This window comes from Dromiciops gliroides, chromosome 3 (assembly GCF_019393635.1).
Source record: "Dromiciops gliroides isolate mDroGli1 chromosome 3, mDroGli1.pri, whole genome shotgun sequence".
Lineage (NCBI taxonomy): Eukaryota > Metazoa > Chordata > Mammalia > Microbiotheria > Microbiotheriidae > Dromiciops > Dromiciops gliroides.
The window spans coordinates 417487378-417502182 of NC_057863.1; the positions used below are offsets into that span (position 1 = coordinate 417487378).

General features: G+C 37.7%; 1 protein-coding gene across 8 annotated transcripts in view; it reads right to left on the reverse strand.

The window, feature by feature from the left end:
* MYO1B (myosin IB) overlaps positions 1 to 14805 on the reverse strand; it is a 228775-nt gene that overhangs the window by 168172 nt on the left and 45798 nt on the right. For all 8 annotated transcript variants that reach the window (XM_043994426.1, XM_043994423.1, XM_043994429.1 and 5 more), the window contains exon 2: positions 10320 to 10463. In XM_043994426.1, the coding sequence (XP_043850361.1) occupies positions 10320 to 10454 (135 nt within the window). In that variant the 5' untranslated portion in view covers positions 10455 to 10463. The remainder of the gene's footprint in view (positions 1 to 10319; positions 10464 to 14805) is intronic.

Consider the following 14805-nt stretch of genomic DNA (forward strand, 5'->3'; position numbering starts at 1 on the left):
TTTCAACTTCTCAGCTTCTATTTCAGTACCTTTTAAGTAGCCAGAGCCTGTGTTCCATATGACAACAAAGTATTGACTAAATTACCATAAAGGGTATCATTTTATTTATTTATTTATTTTAGTGAGGCAATTGGGGTTAAGTGACTTGCCCAGGGTCACACAGCTAGTGTTGTGTCATTTTATTTTAAAGCAAGATTCTACAGCATAGTTTATTCCTTTGTGATAAATTTACTATAGAGCTTACTTTCTTATAATTAAGGGGAAAAAAAAACACTTCCTCATTTGGGAGAGGAATCCTGTTCTCTAGTTCTGAATTCAACTCTCTGAACTAAGATACAGATTATCATGAAGAAACTAAGTCACATAACTTCCTACCAAATATTTTTAAAATGTAACATGAGAAGAGAAAATACAAACACTCAAAGGGACTAGGTGTAACAAATGCATTCATCTCTGTCAGAGTCTGCTTTTTCTTGTCTTTTCAATGAAAAATAACAGGAATTTCTAACTTCAACCATCTAAAACTCGGGGAATAAACCATTGTGGCTGAACAAGATTTGCAGATAGATGAGGATTCACTCAAGGCAGGTAGGTGGTTCAGTGGATAAAGTGCCCAGTCTGAAGTCAAGAAGAGTCAACTTTTTGAGTATAAATCTGGCCTCATACACTTAATAACCGTGTGACCTGGGCAAGTCACTTAACCCCGTTCACCTCAGCTTCCTCATATATAAAATGAGCTAGAAAAAGACTACTTCAAACCACTCAGGTATTTTTGCCAAGAAAACCCCAAATGGAGTCACGGAACCAAATATGAGTGAAAAACAACAGAGGATTAACTATTAAAAGTGTCAACTTTTAAATTTTATCTGTTTTTTGAAGGTATTCTATTGCTTTTGTGTTCTGTTTTGTTGGCATATAACAGTGCAGAGTAGTTGTGATCATTTGTTTTATTTCTTCTGGTTTTATCATGATTTCACCTTGTTCTTTTGCTATTTTCTTCATTTGATTTTCTGCCCTTTTTTAAAAAAAATCAGACTGGCTAAAGGTGTATCCATTTTTTTAGTCTTTTCAGAAAAAAATAGCTTTTAAGGCTATTGGTCAATCATATTTTGGTTTCCAGTTTATTTCTTCTCTAATTTTTAATATCTTCTCTTTTATGATTATTTTTGGCTTCAATCTTAAAAGCATCAATTCTTGAAGATAACAGAGAAGATATTTTCCTGTTGCCATGATTGTACAGTTCATTATTGACCTTTGCCCTCCTTTTGGTCATCCCCCCCCCCTTTGCCTTGAAATCTCTTCCCTGGGTCCAGGCCCTCCTACTTTTCTGGGTGTCAGCTCCCCCAAGAACAGGATGAGGACTCTCTCTAAGCACCAAATCCTGGCAGGTAATAACAAGCATAAATCCTCTATCTGTCTCTCCCATAGAACCATTCATCAGTAATAACCCCTCCCACAACTGAAATAAGATTTTCTCCCTTCTTTTTCCCTTTTTCAATCTCTCCTTTTGCCTCCTCTCTCCTAAGCTTTCTTCTTCCTGAAAGACTACAGGAGCTGTTTTCTCTTTATTGTTGGCTTTTGACTTGATTAGGCGACATCACATATTCCCCTATATCTTTTTTCTCCCTGCCCCCTTTATACACTCCTACAGTCTGTAATTTAGCTGGGGAGAAAAAAAAACAAAAAAACACAAACAAAACTGGTTGTAGTGAGGTTTAGCCTGCGATGTTTCAGGGCAATTTCTATACTCTGACTTCTATTTGACTTCTGCTTTTGCTCTTATCTCTTCATTTATGCCTAGAAAGTTATCTCTTTAATGGTCTCTTGGTCTTTATTTTGTTATTGTTAATAGCTTTGGTTTCTGGGGTTTTTTCCCTTTTTTGGGGGGAGGGCAGAGCAATGAGGGTTAAGTGACTTGCACTGTTCTGAATGCCTCTTTTTAGTGAACATTCATCTTTCTGATCTGCAGAATATGTCACCTTAGGCTTCATTTTAAGCTCCTCTGCTCTTTAGAATATATTATTACATTCCCTCTGGTGGCTGCTGGTGGATACAGAATAGTCTTTGTTATATGAATTGTCTTTCCTTTATATTTGAAGATCTTTCTAAGCACTTGCAGAATGTGATGTTTATCAATGGAACTGTTAGACTTAATCACTACATGTATTAGACTTTAAAGCATAGGGGTTTTTTCCCTTTAGAGGAAATCTATGTAGTCTTTCAAAATGTATTTTATGTGTTCAGAAGTTCCAGAGTTTTTTCTTGTATTATTTCTTGCTTTAGAGTGTTGTGGTTTTTTGTTTGTTTGGGTTTTTTTGACTGGTCCATTTTGTTTTGGTAGATCTACAATCCTTAAATTGCATTCACAAATCTTGTCTTTGGGATCAATGTTAATGTTATTGCTTTTGCTTCTATTCTACCAGACTATCCTTTAATTCTGAGTATTTGCATTTCCAGTTAAGTTATCTTCTCTTGTTTCTTCAATGAGACTTGCCATTGTGGATTCAAGTTATTCCATTCAGCCAACTATTTCTACTGTGCAGGACAAAAATTCTACTCTTATATATGTTTTTTAAATCATTCAGGAACAATCTTGTGGTTCTATGCTCTCTTGGAGATTCACGGGGTTCTCTGCCACATCACGCACTGATTCACTTTCCTTTGTCTTGAAATACTTATTAATAGACACCTGAACTCTTTTATCAGATCTGGAAGTCATATTCCTTTCTGTTAATAGTATCTTCCTTATTGGTTAATCTATTTATGCTCAAGGTCTCTAACGGAATTCCTTCTTCCTGAAGTCTTTGCTAATTCTATTCTTTGTTTCCTTATATTCCCCTATTGTTCACTTTTTTATTCCATCCCCTTTGAATGAAGTGTCCCAATGAACCATTATATTCCCCTATTGTTCACCTTTTTATTCCTTCCCCTTTAAATGGAGAGGCCCAATGAACTAGCTCTTAAAGTCTCTTAAATTCTGTCCTCCTCAAGGGCCTTAGTCTCTGCCTCAAGAGACTGTTAGGGAGAATAGAACTAACCCCAGGTACATGCTGGGTCATTTGCCAGGTGGATCCACACACTCTCTAGTGTCAAGCCTCAGTTGTCTCTGTTCCTTAGTTCTCTGAATACTATTTAACAGCACAAGGCACCACAGTCCCAGCCTAGGTAAGCTTCTACCTTTTAGTTTTTCATGGCAATGGAAGTAGTGGTTGTGATGAGTTCTGTTACAAGTCCATGTTTGGTTTTTGAAGCCCAGACCTGGTGAGTGTTGAGTGATAAGAGAGGTTACTGAGTTTGTTACTGCTGTTAATTCATCAGGTTTTCCCACCTCATTTTAGGGTTCATAGTGTCCTAAAATACAGAAGCAGCTAAAACTGTTTTATTTCTTCTGCAGAATTTCTGCACAAAAGTGGAGAGGTTTGAGAGGTCTTCAGAATTGAAGAAAATGTCTAGTCTTCTATCTTGTTAGTCATGTGACCTATAAAACGTAGCTGTTTTTTTTCTTCTTATCTCTTCTAAAATGTATTTTCCTGATTTCTTTCAGATCCGTACTAAAAAACCCCATATTAACCCTGGCTTGATGATTAATTACTAAGATTATCAATATGGTATACTGTAACGATTGGAATGACGCCACCTGCTGGATACTTACTGTAGAAGAGTTCTGCCCATGAAGCGAAGGTCTTTGAGGGCAAGACCAGGAGTCTTTTCTTTGGCGGGAGGAAGTGACGCGGACTAGGGGGAGGAGGAAGGAAGAGACTGGCGCTCAGTCTGGGGCTCTTTCCTGAGGACGCTGGCGGAGAAGGGAGCTAGAAATGTGCTCTCCCTTTAATAGATAGGAATCTAGGCCTTTCTCTCTCTCTTTACCAAGTTCTTATTCTCCTTAATAAATGCTTAAAAGTCTAACTCTTGCTAAAGCTTGTAATTGATTGGCGACCACTCATTAGATATTTTAGACAGTTTAGCTAGAATTTTAACCCTTAACAGATGGCTGACCACGAAGAGGAAAGCTAAACCTCAGTCTTCTTCTGATCTTCTGGTTGGGTAAGAAATTTCCCCTCCCTCTCCCTTTAACTGCTAAGTACTGGCGTACTGGCTGTTTTCCTTTAAATTTTTTCGAATGGACCTTTTAAACTCCCTAATTATCCTATTTTTGATTTTAGTCTGTTTAACCAGACAAATGGGAGATAAGATCATGTTAATGCTTTGTTTTTGTGGATTTTCTATTTTTCTTTTTATTTTTGTTAAAAGAGCCAGCAACTTACTCACACAAGGAAATATCTCTCCCTTTCCCAACCATGCTTTTTCAGAGAAACCTGAAGAGATTCCCGCAGCTTTTCCCAGTTCTAACACTAATTGTTGCTTTAATTTTGCATGCCTGGAGGCAATGACCCACCCTCTAGAAGCTTTTAATCCCCTAGCACCTGGAGGCAAAGTGGGGGAAGAGGAATCCAGGCCTGAGTTCAAAATCAAGTCTGATTCAAATTGCTCTGGTCCCTCCCCTCCTCTCCAGACCCCACCCTCTACTCCTCCTATGGCCAAGCCCATAGCTTCCCCTGCCTGGGAAGTCCAGAGATCTGATGCTCATGCTCAACTTTTTCTACCTGCATTTGCAGCTTCAGGCTCAGCCCTTCCCCGGCCTGGCTGTGCTTTTGAGACAATCTTAGAAAACTCTTTAAATTCCAGATATGCTCGTTTTGTTCATAATTTTGCTAACCTGCTTTTGTCTTTAATTAGTAATCTTATAAAGCATTTGTATGGTGAAAAGAATGACAGACAATATAGAGGGGTTAAAGAAGAAAAACTTAAGCTGAATAAGAATGACAATCACCATAGTTCAAGACTCCACTTCTTTTGCCATGGAAGGGTATATATTGTACAGAAATGTAGAAGTAAGCAACAAGGTATTGATATGAGTATTGGGGATTTTAGATATCGGAATCAAAAGTGTTCTGAATTCACTCAGAGTAATAGTATCAGTTCAGAGGTTACATAGGATTTCTATGCTATTATATATACATTTTGAAATTAATGGTATGGGTTTATTTTCATAGAGATTTTCATGCTTTTGAGATTGTGTCTTATACTTAGTTTTTAAAACAAGGAGAACATTTGTAAAAGTTTTTTATAGTCATGTGATCAAGTTTATATTTTATAATACTCTTATTAATTAAGTTCATATTCATTTAGATTTCCTTAGTTTGAATTTCATTGTCTTTTATTATTCCGTGTGTATTTTCTTCTATTCATTCATCTATCTAATTTTGAAACATGGTTTTGATTTCATAATACAATGTTAATTCTAGGAGTATTGTGCTCCCATATTCTGAGTTATTTGTTTTTGCTATTTTTTCTCAACTGATTATTTGATCAAACTCTTTAAAGCATTTCCCTGGCAAATTGGTTGCCATGGCAAGTGTAAATTGATTCTAGAAGTATTTTTTAATTTCTCATAATGGCATGAGGATAATTAGGCAGATGATGCAAAAAGTGATGAAACAAAGATAAAAAATTATTTTTTTAACAATACTTAACAATACTGAGAGTGAAGATGTAGACAGATATATAGATTTAAACAGATGGTCAAGAGCACTGGACTGAATGAATAAAGCCTCCAGTCAACCCTGAAATTTGCTTTCTTAAAAAGATTCTGACATAAGTTTGACATGGGTCATTTGTCTCTTTTATATAAATGAAGCTGCAATTAAATGACTGGCTTTCTGCAAATCTAATTAAGAGAATCAAAAGTGAAAGATGCTTTCTCCCAAGTTATTTTTTCACTAACCAAAAACTTAAGTTTCCCTTACTCAATAAAATTCAGTTACCTACTGACTCTAAAATAAACTATAACTCCTCAGCCCCAATTCATCTTCTCAGCCTCATCATACATGACTTCACTTCCCACACTCTACAATCCAGCCAAACTGGCCTTCCCTCCATACCTCACACAAGGCACTCCAACTATCTCTGTGACTTTGCAATGGTTTTCCCCCATGCCTGGAATGCACTCTCTCCTCACCTCTGCCTCACAAAATTCCTCACTTTCTTCACAGTGCCACCTTCTACATGATGCCTTTCCTGAGTTCCCCAACTAACTTGTTGTTTAGTTGGTACATATTTATTCCGCATACCCTAATATTTGCAGACATGGTTTCCCCAGATAATACAAATTTCTTGAGATTACCTCATTCTTTTGTCATATTCCCCAGGGTACATCATGGTGCCTTGTTCATAACAGGCACTTAAACACTGGCTGAATTGTTATCATTGTCCTCAGTCTTACTATCACCATTCAAAACACCATCTATGACTCTTCCATCACTAAGCCAAAAGACCAAAGACTGCTCTTTGTCAACCTGCACCCACTCATCTGTTTCACTTGTTAAGTATGTTGATACAGTGGGAAGAGGAAGGCTTAATCCCAAAGTCTATAGATTCTCTATCTTCATTTAAACCCAAATCCACAATTTTCCACAAAACTCCCCTTATGTTTGTCTTAAAAGAATTTCAGGCACGAAGAACTTTAAACATGGAATCTTTCTTTTTATATAATGTGGTCTATCATCCATCTATGGAATAACATCTCCTATATGGGACACAACCATTAGGTAGAATCAGAGAATTTACATGGCAGAAGGATGGTAAAAAAATACATTTCTAGATAACTGGTCAATGTTTTCTTAAGGTAAGCACTACAAAGTATTTCCTGGCACAACTAACAAAGTAGAACATGGCAAATGTCACCAAGCTAGACTAGTTTTTATTGGTCTTGTTAAGTAATGGATGGTGCTGCACACACTCAGAAGAAGATAAGCTACTACATACAAAGCCTCGAAGCAAAATATGAATTGGTCTCAAGCCATAGAGGAGCTCAAAAAAGGATTTTGAAAATCAATTAAGAGAGGCAGAGGAAAAATTGGAAAGAAGAAATGAGAGTGATGCAAGAAAATCATGGGGGAAAAGGAGTCAATAGCATGGTAAAACAGACACAAAAATTCAATGGGGAAAAAAATCCTTAAAAAGTAGTATTGGCCAAATGGGAAAGGAAGCACAAAAATCCACTGAAGAAAAAACTTCCTTAAAAAGTAAAAGTGGAAGGGCAACTAGGTGGTGTGGTAGATAAAGCAGCAGCCCTGGATTCAGGAGTACCTGGGTTCAAATCTGGCCTCAGACACTTAACACTTACTAGCTGTGCGACCCTGAGCAAGTCACTTAACCCTCACTGCCCCACAAAAAAAAAAAAAAAAAAAACCTTGGCAATTTTTTAAAATCCCATTTCATTTAAAATGGGACCAGAAACCAGGGCACCTTCAAAACTTTTCGTTGAGAAAAGCCACTTGCATGGTCCAAGTGCTTGAGAGGAGCAATGTATATCTCATAGAGCTTTTTCACAGTGTTTGATGATTCAAAGTCATTTAAAGAACCAACAGATGCCCTGAAGATCTAAATGAGAATGACTCATCAGCATTTTCTCACAGTTTACCCTTTTCAAGACATAGGCAGATGTCTATTTTCCTCTCTTAAAGTTACTACAACCTTCACATAATTCTGCCATTTGCCTTTCAGTTAGAAATAATTAGAATCTGCCATAGGATGGTTTCTACAATAAGGCTAACTCCCATGTGTCATGTGCACATGATGGTACTGTGCCATCAGCCCTCCGAGAAGCCTAACTTGTACTGGTTGGCAGAACCTCAGCATCAGAGGTAAATGCTTTCAAAAGCAAATGTCCTGACGTGTTGCATACCCACTATCCTCCAGCTCCTCTTCCAGATTTTATTCGGAAAGATCAGCCTCTTATAGACATCACTAGTGAACCACAGAACTTTTGTACTCAAAGTCAAACGGACCAAACACCAGTGAATTTGCTTTTAATGTTCAGGATCTCTGTTCCTCAAAGGGTTTATTTGTTTAGGGGGTTGTTCTTTGTGGCCAAAGAGTTCAGTCTTACTTTCTAGATTCTTCTCAATCTGATTCCACCATTTTAGAAACCTGAGAGTTCTGGAAGGCTGGTGTCTAAATAGCTAATAGATTACTGAATGCCATATCTGCTAATATTTTCTTGAGTGTCTCAATAGAGAAGGAAGGTCTCATAGGACTCTTGAAAGTACTACTCAATGATAACAGTGTTTATATGGCACGTTGAAGTTTGCAAAGCACTTTATAAATACTATCTCAACCCTGGGTAAGTAGCTATAATTATTATTTGTATTTTACAGATGAGGACACTGATACAGACAGATGTTAAACAGCAGGGTCTCACACCTCGGGATACCCTACCTCCAAGTCCAACACTCATATCCAATGTGCCACCTTTTTATCTTCAAACAGGCCCAGCTGATCATAGCCCAAACAAAAATTCTTTCTAACAAAATAGAGCTGTCCCCTACATTCAAATAAAATTATTCCAAATGTTTACTTGATAACTGGTCAATATCGAGGATATGGAAATGATATTTTTTGTGATGCCCAAAAGAACACTCTCAGGTTCACTGAGTGACAAAACTAGCTGCAAGCAGAGCAGCCCAATGACTTCACAGTAGAAAAGACATTCCTAGGATGGCTTAAAAATAAAATTAGGAAGCTGTGGGAGCCAGACATCCCGTCTGCGGAAGACCCACAACCCTACGGCTTGGCACTTGGCTGAAAAGGAGGTTGTTTTTACTGGCCACAATGGATCAGGTATTTGAATGAATGCAATGTTCCACTCTCAACCCTCAGGCCCATTTTCAATTCATGCAATGGTGAATTGTACTTTTTTGGAGGCCAAAAGGAAAAGTGATCAGTGAAGTTGGTTAAGATATAATTTATTCCTTCTGCCTCAGTGACAAAGACTGGTGTTGAAAGTCTATCTGTGTTTGAAGGTCTTTTATTTGGCATCAGACCAGACATTACAACCAAAGCTGTGTAACTGCTGGGTTTTCCCACCTGGAAGTCTAAATGCTTTCTATACTTTAAGGGAAGGTGACACCACATGTCACTGCCAACCCAAACAATGAAGCTAATTGCTCGGCAAAGGCACTTTCCTATCTCCCCCAATAAAATAAGGGCTTTGAAGAGCTCCATCTCTTAAGTATAACAAATATGTCTTTGTGTTCAGGCAGGCCAGCTGTCAAAATCCTCAACAATTCTATTTTAACTGTCGGTGTTTCAGGAAAAAAAAATACATCAGGTGGTTAATTCTCAGATTATACTATTATTTTATGAAGAAACATCATAGAACACCAACATTATTTTGAGCATTAACTTCAAGGCCATGAGTATCAGAGGGAAGGGCAGGTATAGCAGAGTCTTTACAAATAGGTTTCAAAACCTATCCATAAAAATAATGTCTGTGATTTGTGTAATTCCCCTTCCACTTATTTCAGTTTTTCCTTCTACCAATTCCCCCGCAGTCACATAGGAAACCACAAACGTTGTAGCAAACACATCCAACTTTATCCACTAAACACAAATATTCATAAAAACCAAATAAGAAAATGGCATAAGTTTTGTTTTGACCCACTCTGATTTAAACTCAGCACAGGTTCCAATGCCTATTTTCATGGCTGAATTGGTAATCTACATATATGATGTCTGAATCCTGGCTTTGCTCTTTACTACTTTATGTGACTTTGGGCAAATGTCTTAACCACTCTGTGCTTGATTTTTCTCACTTATAAAATTCTGGAACTAGAACAGAAGATCTCAAAGGTTTCTTCCAACTTTGATTTTTTATGATCCTATTAAATGCATCAGTACAACATAACTTATAAACTAGATGTGTTCCTGAAAAGCTACAAGGAATTCTAAATGTCAGTAGATTTAAATCTATTTAAAGGTACCAAAAAATACTTAAATTAACACTGGTGAATACTTTCACACAATGAGGAATACTTTTTTGTAAGCCCCAAAAAATAAAATCCACCCTCTCTGCTCATCTAATTTAGCTGTCTTGTACTTCATCATATTATAGTTTCTTAAAATAGGGCATGACTGTATTTCCCAAACTTTCCAGGCACCAAACACATATGTCTACTTAATATATGCTCATGTTCCCAGCATCTAAAAAAGAGCCAATTTAAGTCAACATACTTGTAAAAAGAAGCCAGTGGCTCACATTTTATAAGTGCCTTAGCTATTAGAGCCTGCATCTCCAAGGGAGGCTCCTCTGGAAGGTAAGAGCCAGAGATTTTAAATTGGTCACTACTTTTTTAATGACTGTACATAGATAGTTTCATGGTAAGGGCCCTCTAAAATTTCCCAAAGTACCCACACCACCCACACCATATACCATACATAGAAGTCGTTGAATGAACCAACTGAAGGACTGTACTCACGTATATTTCGTTGTGGTCAAACCGCTTCTTGAGGTTATCAATGAATGATTCCTCATTCAGAGGTTCTAAAAGAACCATATCTCCCACTCCAATCATATTATCCAGAAGGGATGTCTTCACCTCCATTTTGGCCATTTCTCTCCACTAGGATCAAGGAAAACAAAAAGTCAACTAAGATAAGCAAAATCACTTCCATTAGGTATTTAAATGCCTCCCAGAAACATAATAGTGATGATGTCCAAATTATAAACACCCACAGAATAATAGATTTAGAGCCACAAAATACATTAGATTCATCTAATCCAACCCCATCATCTGACAGAACAAAGAACTTGGGCCCAGTCAGGTCCTGCCACATACCCAACTTATGAACAACTGATACTAATACCAAACCCCACACCTAGGCTTTGCCACTGTACTTCTTACTTTCTCCCAATTCCCCCAATTCCCAGAAAAGTTCCCAGCCCCTCCAGAAGTAGTTCTCCTTTTTGTCTGACCGCTTGGTGCACCATTCCTCCAGCCTCACAACCAGAGATTCTATCCTTCTACCTTCTCACTCCTACAAGAAGGAATCCCTCACCCTCTTCTACCCAGCCTTTGTCCATGCCCATGGGAAGTACAATGGAGGAAGCCTCCACCCCTACAACAAATGTGTTCTTAGCATCTCAGGTTAAAACAATGTACTGTCTTCATGAAAACTCCAATGAAAAGCATTTAGTTTTACAGTTCAAATGTATTACAAATGTATTAGATTTTTGTGGGCTAGTCTGGGTAAATAAATCTCTTCTTATCTCATTGTTTCTTAGGGAAAATGCATTATGAACTCTAAACAATTAACTTATAAACCAACTTTTGAAGCCAATCCTATTCAACAGAGTTGGGGGGGGGGGCCGCCCAGTTCACAAGGATTATAGAATGTGCCAATAGTGACCTCAGTGGTTTCAAATTTCATTCAAATAACCATGTGCTTCTTCTTGGTAATAGTAAAATTAAAATCCCACACAATGTTGTTATGGTAAATTTCAGTATGTGCACAATGCTAAAATAACACACCAAAAGTACTGACTTTTCCTTTCAATGCTATAGAGATTCTACCAAATAGAAAAAGAGGCACACTAAAAAAGAATTCTCCATCACCAGTGTATTTACAGTGTATACAGAAGTATATCTAGAAGCCAGTGTATATTGCCAGTGTATAGTATATAAAAACTAGCTACCCATCTATGAAATGTGCCGTCTCTGGTGCTGTAGAACTGAGTGTTCTCAAGAGAACAAAAATTTTCTCTTAATCATAGGCACACAATTATTTTTTAAATGTTATAGCATTCTGGAACCAAATTAAGTTGGGCCCTCGGGCTCCCTAAACTGGTAACAACATGGCTCTGAACAGCTTTTGTACCCAGTACATAATGCAAAAAACTACCTTTGGGGTCTTTCCATTAAAGAACAACTCGCTGAAACCTATTCTCCCTTACAAATAGTAGCTTAGTTGCTCTGTGTTTCAGCATAAAAGGATGCCCTCTGCATTACTACTGCCTTTCATACCCTATGGTGGATCTCTCTTAAAGGCAGTCAAACTGTATTAAATCACTGTTTCCTTCAGAGAAGCCAAGAATCATGGATACTTCGGGTAATTAACTTGAACTATCACCAGGGCTAACACATACCATTTCTGTCTCTATGAGAATAAATAGCACATAGATTTCTGCTCTTAAACAACTAAAGAAATAAAACCAAGATTAAACTGAGGCATTCATCCTCACAGGTGGGGGGGGGGCAAATAAGGAAGTGTTTAACATTTAAAAGAAGATAATAGAGATGGTTTGTTTTGTTGTTTTGTTTTAGCAACAAACATTTATTTTATTTTTTTTCCAGTTACATGTAAGGGTAGTTTTTTTCAACATTCATTTTCATAAGATTTACAGTTCCAAATTTTTCTCCCTCCCTCCCTTTCCTCCCCCCTCCACAAAATCACAATCAGGTTATATATGTACAATCCACAAGTGTTCTTTTCATCAGTTCTTTCTATGGGGGTGGATATTAAGCTTCCTCATTAGTTCCTTGGGATTGTCCTGAATCATTGCATTGCTGAGAGTAGTTCATTGAACAATATTGCTGTCACTATGCACAATGTCCTCCCAATTTTGCTCACTTCACTATATATCAATGTTCATTAGTCTTTCCAAATTTTTCTGGGATCATCCTGTTTGTCATTTCCTAGACCATTCCACCACAATCATTATAGCACAGCTTCTTCCATCATTCCTCAATTGATGGACATTCCCTTGATTCTCAATTCTTAGCCTCCACAAAGAGTTGCTATCAATATTTTTTGTACAATTTCTCCCCCTTTTTTCTTTTTCATGATTACTATTGTTAACTGTTTCCCTTCCCCATGATATTTATTCTGTTATCCATCTTCTTTCATCCTATCACTCTTCAAAAGAGATTTGCTTCTGTCTGTCCCCTCCCCCACTCTGCTCTTCCTTCTTTAGCTCCTCTCTCTTTATCCCCTTCTCCTATTTTCCTGCAGGGTTAGAGAGATTACTCCACCCAATTGAGTGTGTACATTATTCCCTCCTTGAGCCAATTCTAATGAGATTGAGGTCTTTGAGCCAATTCTGATGAGTGTTAGGATCATTTACTGCCCAGATTAAATAGATTGCTCCACCCAGTTGGGTATGTGTATTAGTCCCTCCAAGAGGCAGCTCTGAAGAGTTTAAGGTCTTTGAGCCTTTTCTGATGAGTGTAAAATTCATTTACTGCCCTGCTCCTCTCCCATCTCTTCCCCCACTCCATAAGCCTTTTCCTGTTTCTTTCATGTAGGATTTCACCTCTGTCCTTCCCCCTCCCCCAGTGCATTCCCTTCACCCTTAAATATGTCATCACCTACCTAGGTGACACAGTTTAAAAAAAAAAAATGGCATACATGGAACCAAATAAATGAATTTGGAAGAAAAAAAAAATTGGTGACATTGTAAAGATTTCATGCCAACCAAGAGACAGCCCCCAAGACACTACGGTTAAATAATAATGGCCTAAGATGGAGTCAAGAGCCCATTCAAGTGAATGAGGCACTTTATTCTGTCTCTGAATGGATGGTGATTGGGTAAAGCAAATAGTCATTCCCTGGTGCTATAGGAAGGAGCCGGGCACATCTTTGAACATGTAGCTAGCTGGCTGTGCTCTAAAACTTAACTAAAATAGGACAATTACTAACTTTCAGTGTGCTAAATTAACACGAGTCAAATTTTCAGGTGCTCAAAAATCATGCAACGCAAACCCAAAATCCAACTTTGCATGAATGGGATGGATAGAGGGATTAGGTTTTGGGGGAGTAGGGCATGTGGGAGGATATGAGAGTAGGGAAGTGAAGCTGAAAAGAGTGTTTAAAATATATACAACTTCATTAACGTTTAAAACAAGGGAAAGTGAAATGGATTGGGAATGCTGATTTTTTGGCTTTTTGGTGGATTTCTGTATGAAAGTCCTTTTTTACAGATACAACTGGGGAAAAGGCAAACTGAGGTTTGTAATCCCTATGGGGAACACAAACCAAACAGTCCCACTGGGAGGTTTTCCTATCACCGTCTCTTCCCATCTAAATGTCAAAAAAGTTTATATTCCCAAGAGCTCTAATGTTCACACTACTTTCACACAATTTTGTGTTAAGTCTTAAGTAAAGAAAAACCTTGAAGATCAAAAATGCTGAGGCCATGAAGCAAGGCCAACTGAAAAAGGACCAAGAGGAACTTGATCAACAGAGCGCGTCACAGGTTTGAAAAGGACCTTCCAGCGCTCATCTAGAAGGTGTGAAACTTCAACTTTCATTTCGACTTCAGAAATAGAAGACCTGGGAGTTTTATCAGGCTATGAGCTCAATAAGTCAAAAGTATAAAATGTGAGCCAAGAAAGTTCACGTAAGCATAGTCTACATATGATTCAATTCAACAAATATTGATGAAGCAAATACTCTGTACAAGGTACTATGGTAGGCACTGCTTTAAGAGATGTGGAGTGTACAGAGCACAGGACATAATTACCTCATTGTACTTTGCCATGACCACTCGATAGCTAAAACAGAAGTTCTGTTTAACTGGAGATCAATGAACTTGTGGGATTTTTATTTTTCAAAATAATTGCTTTCCTTTATAATCCTATGCATTTTAAAACATTTTTCAGAAGGCCATAGGCTTCATTAGTGGTCTGCCAAAGGGGTTCATCACTCACACACACACACACACAGAGTTAAGAATTCTTGCACTATAGTAACATATTCGATTCTGAGCAACCATTTTTTAAAAGGATGCCAACATGCTAAAGAGCATACAAAGGAATACAAGAAACAGGATGATGAGAGACCATAAGACCAGGCTATACAAAAATTTGTTCAAGGAACTGGGTGTATTTAACCTAGACAGAAGTTTTGGGGAGGATCCAATAGCTCTTTTCAAATATCAGAAGAGTTGTCATGTAGAAGGGGAAG